At 38.1% G+C, this 16,667-nt stretch overlaps 2 protein-coding genes across 2 annotated transcripts in view; one reads left to right on the top strand and one right to left on the bottom strand.

Annotated features, from left to right (window-relative positions):
- Positions 1-203, bottom strand: part of LOC148075751 (cGMP-inhibited 3',5'-cyclic phosphodiesterase 3A-like) — a 76,420-nt gene extending 76,217 nt beyond the window's left edge. The window contains exon 1 of the mRNA XM_087794929.1: positions 154-203. Within this exon, the coding sequence (XP_087651055.1) occupies positions 154-203 (50 nt within the window). The remainder of the gene's footprint in view (positions 1-153) is intronic.
- A 4,657-nt stretch (positions 204-4,860) lies between these two features.
- abhd15a (abhydrolase domain containing 15a) lies at positions 4,861-14,933 on the top strand. The gene is made up of 3 exons (XM_087796145.1): positions 4,861-5,520; positions 10,179-10,531; positions 12,837-14,933. Exons 1-3 carry the CDS (start codon positions 5,068-5,070, stop codon positions 13,429-13,431), a joined length of 1,401 nt encoding a protein of 466 aa, XP_087652271.1. The 5' UTR covers positions 4,861-5,067; the 3' UTR covers positions 13,432-14,933.
- Positions 14,934-16,667: the final 1,734 nt, after the last annotated feature.

Raw genomic sequence — 16,667 nt, 5'->3', positions numbered from 1 at the left:
CGTCAGCATCACTGCTTATCATTCAGATACACATCAATCACATGTGTTGATGAATGTTTACCCTCATACAAGGTTTGCTTTCGCTTGAAACCACAAACTTTCCCAGAGGCTCGCTGAGAAGCGTCCGAAATTTTCGCTTGACACCACACTGACCTTTCCGTCTTGATCTCCTCCTTCTGCTGCTCCTCCGTCTCCAGGCTCATTAATTACAAAGGTTATTTTCATTTTTGCCTGTGATCGTGTTTCTGAAATATTTAGCCAAGTTTTCCTTCAGATGGGCTCACATGGGCAGAGCTGATGCCAAGAGTGTTGCCTAGCAGCACTCCATTTGACTGTTGACTGTAACAGCAAACCAGCTTAATGTCTTTACTTATCCAAAGATCTCTCCTATGTGCCTTGGGTCTGCCCCAAGGACTCTACCCAGTTGGAAGAACCTACCAAGAGAGGCGTCCAGTAGGCTTCCTAAAAAGGCAAAGAGCCAAATTCTCAACTGGTTTATCTTCATAAAAGAGAAGTTCTACTTTGAGTCTCTGCTGAATGAACTACGTCCTCACCTTGTTTACAAGAGAGAGTCCATATCCACGATATTTCAGTCTCTTACCAAATTTTAAAATCTGAAGACTTGAATAGAGAGCCATAGAAAATAGTAACAAAGAGGGATGCAACTTGCAATGCACATTTCAGCCACTGGAATTCTTCAGCCAAAAGAACACGATGGAAACAGAATGTTCCGATGACGTAAAACTGGTTATGTCCATCATGTGATGGAAACACTGGAAGAAACATAATGGCTTTTTTTTACATAGGATATCTTGTAACCAAATACAAAACACTGATTGCTATTGACTTCTATGAACAAACACAAATAGAGAATATTGGTTATTTTTAATTATTTATGTATAATAATATATTTAATTATAAATTGTTAGTTCTTCATATTTGAAAAATGTATATTTATTCACTTTTCATTTTAAAGTAAAATCCCTCAATACATTCTCACATTTCAGACAGAAGACCAGCTTGACTGCTTAGTTTATCTTTCAGCTGTTGCACTTTTAGTTACTACACATAAATGTTAAAATATACATAAATGGACTTCATTTTTATGGCAGGAAATGTTTTACAATTGGAAATTTTTACAAATCTTTCAGCGGACCAGTGCATTATGGGCTTGTATACAAATCATAGTGTGGGTTACGTTGACTATGAGATTGTTTATGATTTATGACTTCCGGTTTTCAGTGTCTTCAGATTTTCCTTTCAGTGCATTCTTAGTAACAAAGATAAAAATTAGAAACGGAAAATTCAGTAGTTTCATGAGTTTTATTTGGTATAATATTGAATATTGAAGGTAAAAACCGTATGTAAAAATGTATTCAAGAAATATGTCTATATGATCAATTTTAAAGTTTAATTCTGACCTGATCTAAGGAATCAAAATTCTGCCTCTTAAAACAAACAGCAAATGGTTTTTTTCTGATTCTATTCCTCAGTTTGAACCCGACTGTCACTGCTGGTCCAACATGTCTTCATCACCTTTACGACCTCACATTTATACTTAAATTAGATTTTTCTTTTATTGGATTTTTTTTGCTTCTGGCCAAGACAGACAGAAGTGATGAAAACTAACCTCATCATAACACATTATGAGGATGTTTTCTACATCACAGATCCTCGTCTGTCCCGGTGTTATGTTATATGATTTAATCACTAAAGTAAGTTTTGTCTCGATACTGTCACTCAATGTTCCCCATAATTTGCCTGCAGACCCCCTGAGAAGACACTCATTTGTCTGCTTCACACGAGAAGGAATAAGTACCTTCGACCACAAGTTTCTCTTAGAGGAGAGTTGAGGAGCTAGGTAATAAGTGAGAGGCTACAAATAGAACGTTTTGTTGGCTAATAGGGGTGTGACAAAATATTGATACACAGATATATACATTTTATTTCCCACTTTATTGTATGGATATTCAACAGCACTTTATGGATTTCTTTTAAACATTTTTTTTTTCCACAATTATTCTTTTGCCTTCAAATATCATTTTGTTTTGTGAATTAAGTGCATGTAAATTAAAACAGTTAAATTAAAATATTCACAGCAGTTTATTCATTTTTGTGTTGCAATTCATCTTCCGGCCACTAGATGGCAGAAGTCATTACGTCCTCTGCCGTTAAGGAACAGTATGATCCTGCGAGACCACCCTCCAGCCACTTTTTTAGCTGGAGTTAAGAAATATTTTGGTTTCAAAACAAATGAAAGCAGTTACGACTTCATCAAGAGTCATGTGGTCTGTAAATTCTGCAAAACCAGAGTCAAGTACTCGACAATACTACAAATATATCCTTGTTCCTACAGTATCGCACCATCAGATTCTTGCAAATACACAACCTTAGTGACTAGTGACACACAGGCATATCTACTGTAACTGGGAAAAGGGCCTTGGGAAGATCAGGGTCAGTTTAGAGAGACTATGTCTGACCATTGACCTTGGAGTGCATTGATGTTCTACGAGATGAAGCAGAGGAGATTCCCAGGAGAAAGGAAGTCTGGGCATTTTCCCTTTAACCTGACCTTGGATAAGTCGGGGAAAATAAAAGAAATAGCAGGATGGATGGAGAACCTCTTTTTATTAAAGACTAAAGGGTCAACAGATAGAAAAGATCAATATATATATATATATATATAGACTATATATATTAGTATAGTCCTCAATGACTAATTAAAGTTCTAAACATAAACGTTTTTTTATAAAATTTTCTTTCATACATATAAATTTGACAAAAAGTGTTAAATAGTAAGTGATGCAGAAAATTACTATATTGTATTAAAGCAGAGCACAACCCCCACGAACAACATATCGTGACAACAAACAGGTCTAACACCTACAACACATCTGGATCTGCTTCAATGCCATGATAATATAAACCAGACCTGGGAAAAGTGCAACCCTTTGACTGTATTCACGTAGCCCTCATGAGGTCAAAGATCATGTAGAAAGTTGTTAGTGCGGCGTTTGTTTAAGGACTCTAGCCCGCGCTTTTAAGTTTTTATTGCCATTAAAAAAGGTTTGGGTGAATGTAAAAAAATATTTGTACGACAAGAACTTTTAGTAAAAATTAACTAATAATAATAAATAGTAATTAAACTTATTTAGCTTGATTTTATAACGTGATTTTATATTTTCACTCACGTAACACACACATAAGATATAACTCCCTCAAAAACTGAGAAAGATTTTGTTTAAATTGTTTGTCAACGAAAAACATACACAACAAGCAGGAAACTTAAACTGAACACAGAAGTAAAGTAAACCCTCCGAGCCGACATCAGCAGGGGGTCAAGATCTTCACCAAATCACCCTTAAAGTACAAATCAAGGCTGTTTGTTACTCATGATTACACACATTTGTTGAGTTTCAATGGTTTCTCTATGTAGGTCAGATCTGTGAGAAACCAATTTATCGCTGCGCCACCTACAGTCACTCAATGTCCCCCATAATTTGCCTGCGGACCCCCTGAGAAGACTTCGGTGTCTGCTTCACACGAGAAGGAATAAGGACTGATAACTTGTCTACAAAGTAGGGGCTTGAGAAAGCAGGAGAGGACTGAGAAAACAGGTCTGCAGCTGGACTTATCTTGGAAAAGGTCTCCTGGCTCAGGGAACTATCTATGTTTAAAAACAATCTTAAAACCTTACTTTTCGATAAAGCCTATGACTAACTTAACTGTTTATCTTAGCTGCTATAGGCTGAGAATGCTGGAGGAGTTTTAGACGCCGAGCTCTGTATATCCTTCTTTTCTGCATTACATTCATCCACACCTTTTTATTTCTTTCCCGGAGCCCCAGGGCTCCACCTCCAGAGCTGCTGCTGATCCAGGATCTTCACCACGCCATCAGATCCCGAGTTCTCTCCAGCACCTCCATGGACTCTCCTACACTCTCCTCTTTTTTTTTCTCACTATATCCTCCCTCACTCTTCTCCTTATCCATCTGTCCCCCCCCCATCCTTCCTCCCAGCCGGTCAAAGCAGGAGGCCGTCAACAATGAGTCCGGTTCCGCTCGAGGTTTCTGCCTTCTAAAAGGAAGTTTTTCCTCGCCATAGCTCACTGCACAGTGTTTCGCTTCTTGCTCTTTGTTGAATTGCTGGGATCTGTTTTTCAGACTATCAACCAGGGCCGGGTCTAGGCAGGGGCAAGAGGGGGCCTGGCCCCCTCAAATAAATGTTGTGCCCCCTCAAACTTTCATGTAAGTAAGTAAGTAACAGCACAATACCCCCTCAAGATTTGTGGCTGCCCCCTCATACATGCCTGTCTAGACCCGGCCCTGCTATCAACTATAGTCTTACTTCAACTGTATAGTGTCTTGAGATAACTTTGTTATGAAAAGACACTTTAAATAAAATTGAATTGAAAATTGAATTGAACACAAAGACAAAAAACACTCACACATATGGATCATTTTGACTAGTCAATCAAGATATTTGGGCTGTGGGAAGAAGCCCACACAATAATTAAAACGGAATTTTGACTTATTTTGGGTTGAATGGTTGACATCTAGGACCAAGTTTCTTTTTTGGTCCACTTATAATGACTTGGTGGACCAATTGTGGACCCCGACTTTGGAGTTTGACATTGATCTGCAGTGAAAGGATGCAGGGTTTGCCTAAAATACAAGTAAACCTTGCATCTATGAAAATGAAAAAAAAAAAAAAATGGAAAGCTAAAACGGTTTTTTTGGGGGGAGGACGGTGCTGCTTCATCATCCTCCAGGAGGTTCGGCTCAAAGGGGGGGCAGGACTCTGTGGGGGCGTGACAAAGACGCTCTGCAGATCACAGCTGTTCTGTGCACGAACCGGTCTTGAGCTGCGAGAGTTTTTGGAAAGACGTGGAGGAAATGAGGGGGAAATATTTCAGTGTAATGGGAGTCCCTCGGTGCGGCGCTGAGGAAGACCCGTGAAGTGGACCGGTGCGCCCTGACGCGGGACTCAACACGAAGAAGAGTCCACGCAAATATTTTATATTTTTGGATCGTTTTAATGCGTCACCATCGCTCAGAACACTGCACCGATGCTGGAATGCCTGGTGGCTGTGTTCATCGTGACCCTGGTGGTCGTGATCTGGCCGGGATCCAAACTTTTCCTCGGGCGAGAGGAGCTGAACATCCCCGGAACGTGCGAGGAGAAGCAGGAGAAGATGTGCGCGGATCTGGTCTGTAAACCGTCGGCTCTGGCCAACTACCTGCTCAAGCACTGCAGGACCTTCTCCCACTTCCACCCGTGCGTGGGGTGGTCGTGGAGATCCAGCGCGACCCTGCAGAGTCTCTACGAGGCGCTGTGGCCCCACGACAGCCCGGTCCAGTTCGTGAGGGACCACCTGCAGCTGAGCGATGATGGGCTGGTGGCCCTGGACTGGGCAGTCCCGTCCTTCCAGAAGCGACGCAGGACCTCGAGTCACTCCACCAGTCCCGTCCTGCTCATCATCCCCAACTCTTTTGGGAAGATCACAAGAAATGTGCAAGAGGTAATTTTTAAAGATTATTTTTATGACATTTTGAATCCTACGAAACCGGTTTTGTTCCTGCTATGTATTCAATTTATGACAAAAACATGTTCGTTTTCCTGTTATTTTTTAATTCCTTAGTTTGATATTGTAAATTATAATATATATATTTTTAATTGGAGATTAACAGAATCATACTTATTATGGTCTAAAAATACCAAAGATACAAAGTGTAAGGGTCGCAAATATCTCTTTAGATCAGGGGTTTCAAACTTCTGGAATGGGGGCCAATTGCAGCCCTCTGACATGATATTCTGTGACACTTAATTTATTGAAAAATAAAAATAAGGAACTCTATTTATGTTCAATGTCAAATGGTTAAACAATAGAGATCATCTGATGAATTGTTATCATTTATGTAGCATCAAGTTAAGATTGAAGCGATTTTCAATAGAGAATACCACATAAAATGGCCCAAATTCACAGTGAAACCTCACAAAAATACAAAAACATTAAACAACTAATTATAAATCAAATTTATAACAAATATGTGTAGAAGTAAACCTGAGAAAAGATGCCCCCCACCCCTTTATTTGTCATGTTATCATAGCTAAGCTAGCTAGCTTAGCAGTTCTGTTATTTCATGTTAAAGTCAGAAAAAAAATCAACATTTAACACTCGTTTTTTTAACATGAAGGGGCCCATCTAACTACAAAAAGAAAAAACATCTTGTAACGTTCTTGCCTGAGACCTTGTCATTTAAAAGAGACTATAGTAATCCAAAAGCGTTTTTGCTGAAAAATCACATTTTTATTGTAATACAAAACAAAACCTTTACTAAACATGCATTATAGTAATAGGATTCAAACATGGATTTTGCAATTCACAATGCTTTGTTTAAATGTTTTTATTTCTTTTAAATATCTTTTGACATGTTTGATATACCATCAAAAAAACACAGTAGCTTCTTTAGAACAACCACAGTGCTTTCTCATTGATAGAATGGTTTCATGGGTAAACCTTCACAGATAATATGACAATAAAAATGTATTTTTAATTACATCAACTAACAGATAAACTATATTAGTTCAGTTCTTAAAATGAATACTGTGGCAGAATTTTTTGCACTTTCTTGCTCTGTCAGAAAGAAAGTATGTCAGACTGGAAACAGTCATTTTCATAGTTTTCTAGACGAGACATGCTTTAATAGGTCAAGCTTAAACTTACTTGTACAACTTCATGACACAGTTTATGAACAACAAATTACAGTACGAGTCTGCCTGATATTTGAGTCATAAGCAGCACAACCGCAGTCGTCACACTTGCAAAGTCAAAGTTCAAATGTTTGAGTGAGTCATTTCCCTCTCTCCACAAACGTGTTTCTGCTCAGTTGTTTTTATCTCTCCGCCAAGACTGCGTTATTATGTTCCTGCTTGCCTTTTTCCTCAATCCCTCATTTCACAACATTCAGTGTTGTTTGAATGGTTGACTGTGTTGGTTAGTGACAGCCAGCTGTCCAGGGTGTCCTCACTGTTGACCCTAATGATAAGCAAATGAGACGTAAGCAAGGTTTACAACATCTCCCAGAAAATTATCCTCTAATTAAAACATGGCATATAAAAAAACAAGCACATGCATCTGAATGCATCTGGAGCTCAAATCCCTGAGAGCTGCGTTCCAATGAAAAGCAGAGAAAAGAGCAGATGCCGGGATCTTTCAAAGCTCTGACTGCTCTAATTGAGTGAAGCATTACAAAGTGTCACTTGACTGGAGCAGCTCCGGGAAGAGCCCGGCAGCTCATCCGAGCTCTCCGGCGCCACAGCCTCCTGCACCTGTCGATCCCTTTGTTTTTTCACATGTGGGGAGTTTTAACTTCACCTCATTTGTGATGATGTCGTGCAATTCTGTTTGAAACGATGAACGCATGAGGCTCTTCTGTTTTTAAAAAGCCTATATTAGGATGTCATTAATTTATAATTCTCTTTCTCTTAAATATTTGATCAGATGTTACTCAGTTGTAAGTAGTTTCATGCTGGGAACTTCAAACTAAGACTAGCTTTTAGGCAACTCTTATTGAAGATGTATTTTCAGATTTATCTGAAAGATTTTGAGTTAAACTTCGCTGCCAACTGATTACAAGTAGTCCCGTTTCTTTAACTAAATCAAGAACATTTTTGACTTTGACTTTTCTACATATGAGTATCTATCTTTTTGTTGATTCGCTTGTGTCACATGAGTTTTATTCCATTGTAATAAATCCTTTAGGCTCCCTGTTATTCCACAATAATCCATTATGTTTACAAACTTGCTTTAAGTAGCTCAAAATTGGCTGTTTATGAAACATAAACCTGCCAAAAATATAATTCCACTGCCATGTTTTTAGTTTGTCTTCCACTGTTATATCAACTCTGTCATTGGTTATTACAGTTCATTGTTAACACTGTCAACAATGAATCTGTTACTTCAGTGTATTCAGGCTTTCATTTATGTTCGATAATAGAAATAATGAGGCTAAGATTCTTCAGTCTGGCTTCCACAGGGTTTTGATTGACAGTGTGAGAATTCATACTGATGTGTTTGTGGCTTGCATGGGAGAGCAAATGTCTGAGTGTGGAATGGTGGCAACAGGAATTTGTCACTGAGCTGTCAGAAGAGCAAGAAAAAGAGCAGATCTTCAGTAATCTTTGGGGTGGTTTCTAACGTTTTTAAAAACTCACATACAGTTTTTTTTAGCTTGTGATATTAGAGCAGCATAGGGTGAGTCATAGGTCAACTTTGGGTTTTGAGAAAATCTGGTTTCTTTCTTGGGGGAGTTTGTACTTTTTTAATTGGCTTCCATTGGTTTCCTTCACACACTGAAGTGTCCATAGGTTTGAGTGGTTGACTTAAGTCCTGGTACAACCTTGTTTAGACAATAAGGAATAAACAGACTTAGTTTAATTGCATTAATTAAACTGGAATTTCTCCTTCAGAGAGAGTCATTTTATACAAGCCAGATTAGAGTGTTCAGAATTTGTCTAAGTAGTAATTTTTTACCATTACCTTCCTTCAGTAGTCAGAAGTCAAAATAAGTTAATATATGTATCTTACATACAACTTTCATTTTTGCTGTTTTCTATTCAGACTTTCACTGATAAACCCTTGAATAACCCTAACCCTTTTTTGCAGGTTGTTTTTTTTTGCGTTAATACTGAAAATTAAGAGAGAAAAAAGAATATAATTTCAAGTTAAATAATTACTTGTTTCCACAATGATCTTGTTATTCAACTCTCTGTTGACATTCCATCGACTGTACGAAGTTTAGAAAATCCAGAGATAAAATTTGATCACAAACCACAATGTGTACATGAAAAGCTAAAAAAATCTTTATTACTTTCTTAATAATTCATTCATCGTTAATACTATGATGGATAAAAGCCTTGCAAATCCACTGTGAATAAGAGATCTGTTGTATTGCAACAAAGATAAATGGAAATTAGGTTTGAGCAGTTCTGTGAGTTTATAATCGTGACCACGATGGTTTAGATCTGCCTTAACAAGTTGATTTTAACAGTCAGTTTCTGGTTCCTGTCAGAATTACTTCTTTGTCGTAAATTCTTTGTTTATCCATTTCCTCATTTGTTAATACAACAAGATAATGTTTCCTTTTTGTGTCAGATTTTTTATTTTATCTTGCTGGCTTCTTCAAAAAGTCTATTTTTTTACGACATTTCTTCAAAAAGTACTTTTTAGCAGCAATGCTGTTTGGTGGTCACATGACACTCACAGATTCTCTGGGCGAGTCATCCAGAAACAGTTACATTGTGAAATATATGTTATGTATTTTTGCTTTAAAAGGCAATTAATGTAAACTCTTACTTTCCTGATTGACATGTTTTAAATGTTGAATCTTCCTCTCAAAGACTCAGTAAGTCTCTCATCATGACAATGTTTTGAACCTATTACTTTATAAAGTTCTCCTCCGTCTGAAATCTTAGCAAACGAGAGGTTACGAGAGCTGATTCCATGATGACGTTATAATAGGCTTCACTTCTCCTCCAGCAGCGAATTACGCGCCACCTTGTTTATACAATGAACCCTTTCGAGGTAAAGACTTCCAGGGTTGATGACATACGGTGACAAACATTGATGTTTGACCAATCACAGCGGAGTGCGGATGGTTATGGTAAACAAGATTTAATCTCTAGAAAAGAAAGTGTTTTCAGTGGGCGGGGCTTAAGCACATTTTCTAATGTAAATATTTAAATGAGAAGAGAGTTTTGTACAAACAGACACATACTGATGAGTACAATAGAGGAACAAGATCTATTTAAGACACACTTAAATCAACACATTAGTTGCAATTTAATAATAAAACTAGTTTCAATGAGTTTATCGAAACAGACCATGAACAACCGACCTCTTCGTTACTCCACACTCGAGGAGGCCTTCAGTGAGTGGAAGGTTGCAGTTCCTCGGCTCTCACTCCTCTATTAGTTGCTTGATTGTTTTTCCATACAAGGTAAAGTGGCACCATGTGTGTGGAGGTGTGCAAGAAACAGCTGGCATAGATTGAAGTGGAACATTCTAAAAGGAGACATTGTCACAGTCCAGTAGCCTCTGGTCCTTTTAACGATCCGAATGTTCAACAGAAACATTGTTCTGCTCCCGTCTAAGATGTTTTCTTCTCCCTCCTGCAGTTGTGTCACACGGCGCTCTCTCACGGCTACCTCCCCGTCGTCTTTAACCGCCGCAGTCACAACGGCACCCCGCTGACCACCGTCAAACTGCAGCAGTTCGGGGACCCCTCGGATCTACGAGAGGCCGTGCGCTACATCCGCTACCGCCAGCCCGCGGGGAAGCTGTACGCCGTGAGCGAGGGCACGGGGTCGGGCCTCCTGCTGTCGTATCTGGGCGAGTGCGGATCGTCCAGCGACGTGACGGCGGCCGTCTGCCTGTCGCCCGTGTTCCGCTGCCAGAGCTGGTTCGAGAATGGGCTGGGCTGGCCTCTGCAGTGGATGCTGGTGCTGTACCAGAAGATGAGTCTCAACAGGTGAGCGAGGAACCAATCCAGGAAGAACAACTAAATCAAAGTTCTTTGCATTCTTTAGCTTCTGGGTTAATATTACATTTATTGATAAAACATTTTGTTATGTTTGTTGGGCTACTACACAACTATCCAGCAGAAAAAACTACCTATAAAATCAACTGTGTCTGTAGAGCAGACCTGGGAAAAGTGCAGCCCACATGCTTTGACTGTATTTATGTGGCCCCCAGGACGTCATGTCACATAAAATCTTTTTCATTTACAATTTTTTACAAGTTCAACTCCTAATATGAACTAAAGGGATTTTTGTTTTAGGAACTTTGTTCTCCATTTCACAAGTATTTATTACCTTTCAAACAAATTAAAACCCTTGTTTTATTGCCTGAAAAGGTGTGTGTTTTCGGTTCATGGGGTCGCTTTGACCTAGGGATAACATAAGGGTTAAGGGAATAATCAATAAACAATAATAGAATCAGATTTTTTTCTTTACATAACATTTTTTAGAATATTTAGCTTGATCTTGAACTTTATTAAACTTCTTGGTACATTTTTCCGAGTTTTTCCAAAATATTTAGGCTTCAAACTCCCTCACAACAGTCACTGTATAAAATGTGGCCCCTGAGGAAATAAAAAAATTCCACCACTGCTGTAGAGAGAAATTCATAAAAGTACTATTGAGATAGAAGTTGTTAATAAATAATAATGAAATATGGTTCAAAGCAAAAATATTCACTAAGAAGAAACATTATTCTCTTAAAACGCAAAAGTAGTTTAGATTTTCACAGATTTTTTTTTAACAAATTTGATTTATTTTTCAAAAGTTTATGGAAATTACATTAGGTTTATGTTCCTTTTTTAATGTGTTAATTTTTATATGAATAAATGTTAATCTAAATCCAATTTGTACATACAAAGGTGCACTAAAGGTTGCAGCATTTGTTCCTGCATTTCAAAGAGCAGCTCCTGGATTGAGCGAGAGTTTGATATTGTTTGCGAAGAGCAGCACCCTGGTGCTTCTTTCCCGGCTGAGCTCGATATCACAAAGATTTGAAGCTTCATCGCGCCCCTTGGCTTCGCGGCTGACATAATTGGATCACAGAGAAACGTGCACGGCACATCTCAATAGTTCATCCTGCTGGCGATGTGATGAAAAGAATCAGGCGTCTCCTGTCTCTCAAGATGAGTTGCTGTGTTTGTTTTTAGCCTCTAGCTAGCCATTAGCATTAGAATCATAGCATCATGAAACGGCATAGGATGAGTTTTTAAAGGATTTGTGCTAATAATTCAAGAATAACATCAATTTAATCATAGGAAATTTAATTAATTCAATTAAAAGTGAAACTAATACAATTTAACAAATACCTCTGCGAAGGAGACATTCATATGACTTTGTTACACAGAATTCAATTAAATAAATGCAAATTTCATGATTTAAGAATTTTATTAGGTCATGCAAACAAAATCCTCACTTTAACTTTATTTCAAACCCCTGATGTTACTTCTGCAACTTTATAACAACGTTGAATGAACATATAATGTCAACGTAGCTCCATGGAAATTGTTTTATTGTGGAGATTTGATTGTCTTTGTTGAGCCTGTTCAAGGGTATCCATCAGCTTGTAGAAGTCATGAATGAGAACGATCAAAACTTCAAAAACGTCCTGAATCCAGATGTCTCCAGACTCCAGAACGACCAATTCGATCATCTGTTCCTTATCTCAATAGAAAACATGTGAAGAAACGTGTGATTTGTTTTGCTGACAGAGAGTCACATACGCACAGACTAAACATAACCTCCCTGGCAGAGGTAATTCAAAGATAGAACATTTTGTAAATTGTTGCTGTAAGACATTAAAAGTAATTAATGAAAGTGAAAGATTTCATGTTCTTTACTCGAACAAACCCCCAAATTATTTTCCAGTTCCAACCTATGAAGCACTGGGGCTGCAGGAAAGATGCCGCTCCTGTAAAAGACAAATGTTTGTTCTTTCTCTGCAATTGATTTGAACGATCATGAACTCACAAATCCATTTTGTTGAGAATTCCAGACTGAGTTGCAGTCTCGGGTCTGTTTTAAGAAGGAGTAAATAAAATTACCGACGGATTGACAGAAGCCATTTAGAAAGCTGGTTGCTGTGGCAACCGCTGCTTGGCTCTGATGGTCATCGATTTTGAAGGGATGCTGTGACTCAGGTGAAGGTTGGTCAATCAATCGCATTGGGGAATATGAAAGCCATGAGCCCCGAATCGATCCTCTGATGATCTCTGGATGTTTTGTTCGTGTCCTGACGCATCTCTTTGATCCGACAAGGTACCAGACGGTCCTCGGAGAGACCATCAACGCCGAGAAACTGTTCAGCAGCTGTTCCTTGCGGGGCCTGGAGGAGGCGCTGTTTTGCCACGCCGGCTGCTCTTCCACGACCTGGGATTCGTACTGGGAACGCAACGAGCCTCTAAGAGACGTGGATGAAGTCGCTATTCCGGTCCTGAACATCTGCGCTCGGGACGACCCGATCCGAGGGGAAACCCAGTCAACGGTACCGATGGAACTCTTCGAGAACAACCCCCATTTTTTCCTCCTACTCACAGACCGTGGTGGGCACTGTGGGTTTTCCACCCGCCCCGACGTCACCACCGCCGCACCTGTGGGCGCGCCGAACGGCGTGCGGATCCACCGGGAGGTCAGGTGGAGCCACCGGGCCGTCCTGGAGTTCTTCAGGGCCACAACAGACTTCTTCGCAGCAGAAGAAAGATCCAAACAGCTGGCGATGAGGAGGAGAGGACTGGGAGGAGGAGCTGGGGGGAGAGTGTTCCGGCACCGCAGTGTCAGTACATGCAAGAGGATGCCAGTGTGTTCCCATAACATTCACGCCATTTACAACTGGCAGAGGTCCTACACCAGATGAGGGACCTCCATCAAAGAGCTCCTTATTCACTGTGGGATTTAAGATTTAAATGCTGAGAGCGGCAAAAAAAAACAAAAGCTGAGAAAGTAGGTCAGACAGTCATTTCAGAGCAGCACTTCTGAGGGTTGTCGTTTTCCGCTTCAGGGGTTCTTGCACGAAAATTAAAGAACTGTTTTACATACATTCAACGTCAAAACAAAAATAAATATTATGAGTTTGTCCAATGGCTTTTTAAGTTAACTATCAATGTGTTCAAGGTACTGTGAAGTGAATTCATAATGACATTATGAAGGAGAAATATATATTTTTATTACCATGTGTTTTTGTTCCGTAATAAAAAACCCTTTCAATGACATATACACAATTATTGGTTGTAAAAAGAATATTTGTCTTACATTTTCCTTTTCTAAAAACAAGACAAACAAGAATGTGTGTGTGTCAGAGTGACATATATAAATTAAATATGCATTTACATGTATATGTTCTCACAAGGTCCACATCAGGCCCTTTGACAGCAAAACAACATAACATTTATTTTCAGGAATAAAACATTTGTCCATGTTTGCAGTGCATTCTGGGACATGTAGGATGTGGCCCACTGGCCTAACCCTGAATCACAAAAAACAACTCAAATAAAACATGATTTTTTTTTCTATACTTTCCTATTCCTCACATTTGAACTGTGGTGTTGCCCTTTTTAACTTGTGTTTTACTTGTTGTGAACGATATATGAACATTTGTGTTTGTGATGATAATGTTGTATGAACTGATTTTGTTGACAAAACTTACTCATAAGACACTTCTTTAGTTCTTTAGCCTCCTGCACCCCGAGTTTTATGTAATGAATTGAATAAATTAAATATATAAGACAGATAGATCACACAAAATTCAAACTTCACTGATTTTCTACTCACCCTCATGTCGACTAAGGGTTGGAATTATTGTCAGAGTAATCTGTTCCTTTTTAGAGTTATAGACAAAAATGTTTGTTCATTTTTAATTTAGCGAAAAACTTCAATAAGTTTATATTTTAAGTTGTTAAATGTTTGTAGCAGTCGCTACATTAAAATGAACAAACATTTTTGTCTCTAACTCTAAAAAGGAATGGATTACTCACATCCCAACCCTTAGTCAACATGAGGGTGAGTAGAAAATTGGTGAAGTTTGAATTTTGGGTGAATTACCCCTTTAAATTGTATGACGAGAGTAAGTCAGAAATGTTTCTTATTTTAGCTTATCTGTGTCACCTTTGTCCCTGGATGTTCACCGTGTTTTCTTTCCGCCCACAGAGTTTTATCTCTTCTGACAGCAGAGTCGACATTGTCAACATAAATTTGCACCTTTGTAAACAAACAGTACCGTAGGTGATGTGAGTAGAGGTGACATTTGTGAGACACTACTGGATGTGCTGGTAAAATTAACACAAAAAAATGGGTCCACAGTTATACATCAGTTGATGTCTTTGCCTCTCTTTCTTATGATTTCTTAATAAACGTACACAAAAAAACAATACTTTAAAAAGTGTTTACTTGTATTCTGTCTTGATTCTACTGACTTTTGTTTTTTATTCGCCTTTTTCTCCTGCTAACTGTCCTACAAATCTCCATATCATCAGCAAACATCATGCACCATGGTAACTTGATCCACAGGTAGAATGTTATTAATATTTTGAAATGAATGATAGTCATCAAAAAATGTATGTATATATTTATACCGTTTTTAATTATCTCCGTTTACCTTTTTTCTTGATTATCACAAGGCAACAAACAAGATAAGCTTAAGGTATATTTATTTTGAGAAGGTTTTTATGTAGGTTTTAAAAGTTAAAGTTAAAGTCATAATAACAAATCAACCGGATTTTAAAGCGTAAATCCGGTTGAAATGTATCATATACCGATGTCGCCATCTTTTGACTTTAAATGGAATTGCAAAACAACACGAAGATAATTTTAAAGTAAAAAATGGTCCAAACCTAGTAAAGTTGAGCAAAACTAATGATTAAAATGTGGGTGTACGGTTTATAAATGACATTGACTCATTGAATATAAGGTAAGTAAGTAATATTTGTAAAGTTCCTTTCACAGACCAGGGTCACAAAGCGTTAAAACGACAAAACAATACACAGTTAAAATACATACCAATTTAAAAACTTTAAAAGGTCAAGACAAAAGCATAAGTTAAACAAATTAATACTTTCAGTATTTAATTTGAACCAAAATCTTTTCCAGTATCCACCATAATGATTTTCAATAACATGAGCCTGACCGAGTAGATCAAAGTTAGAAAACAGATTTTTTTTTTATAGGCGTTTATGTCATTTAAAACTCAACCTGATTCATCAACGATTTTTTTTTACTTTCTTTTAATCATTTTACTTATCTTAACTCTGATGTGCTATTTTATTAACTAAATGGAATGTATCTTGTATTCTATTATTATTTAATATGTATTGTTTTTCTTACTATTGTGCCGTTTTTAATGTACTGTGCCATTGTTACATTCACTGTTTTATGTAAAACACCTTGTGATAATGAATATCTGAAAGTTGCTATCTGAGCTGATATGATAATGATGATGATATCACACTTTAAATAAAATTGAATTGAATTGCTATATAAATACAATATGATTACTGAGCATCAAAAGATCGCGCTCTAGTGGCCGGTATGGCGAATGACATCCGTTGACACATTGAATTAGTAGGTTGGACAAGTCAACGTTGTGAGTACATCATTTAATTCATGAAAATACGAATGTTTCGCCAGAATTGGCTTTTGGTGAAACTTGAATTTTCTCAGTGATCATTAGAAACAAGCATTAATACATTTGTACTTGGGTTATTTGTACAAATATAGACATATGTTAAATGCTGCTTATTATGATGATGCTCAGATTATGAAGCATAGCTTCATTGTTTTAAGGTAATTTGAGTGAAGAGATCAAAGGACATTGTCAAATAAATACACATCTACTGTATATAAACCATGAATCCACACTCTTCTATTATGCAGGAACAGCCTCAAATGCCTCACAATTCTTGACCTAGTTTCAAAATAGTGCATTTTTCTCTATCGCATGACCTACTTTACTTCTAAATTAGCCAAGCATGCTATTAATCGTCACCATGGTGACCATCCCCTCCTCCTCCTCATCCTCCTCCTCATCGTCAGCAGCAGCAGCAGCAGCTTCTCCACTAGATGGAAGCCTCAACAAGTTTTCCTCACTGGCTCCTCCAG

The sequence above is a fragment of the Callionymus lyra genome, chromosome 7 (assembly GCF_982586985.1).
Source record: "Callionymus lyra chromosome 7, fCalLyr1.hap1.1, whole genome shotgun sequence".
Classification (NCBI taxonomy): Eukaryota; Metazoa; Chordata; class Actinopteri; order Syngnathiformes; family Callionymidae; genus Callionymus; species Callionymus lyra.
This window is presented reverse-complemented; position numbering and strand designations above follow the sequence as displayed.

Coding starts and splice junctions, on each gene's coding strand:
- abhd15a (XM_087796145.1), top strand. CDS start 5,068: ATGCTGGAATGCCTGGTGGCTGTGTTCATCGTGACCCTGGTGGTCGTG. Junction 5,521..10,178: donor TCACAAGAAATGTGCAAGAG/GTAATTTTTAAA, acceptor TCCCTCCTGCAG/TTGTGTCACACGGCGCTCTC. Junction 10,532..12,836: donor CAGAAGATGAGTCTCAACAG/GTGAGCGAGGAA, acceptor TGATCCGACAAG/GTACCAGACGGTCCTCGGAG.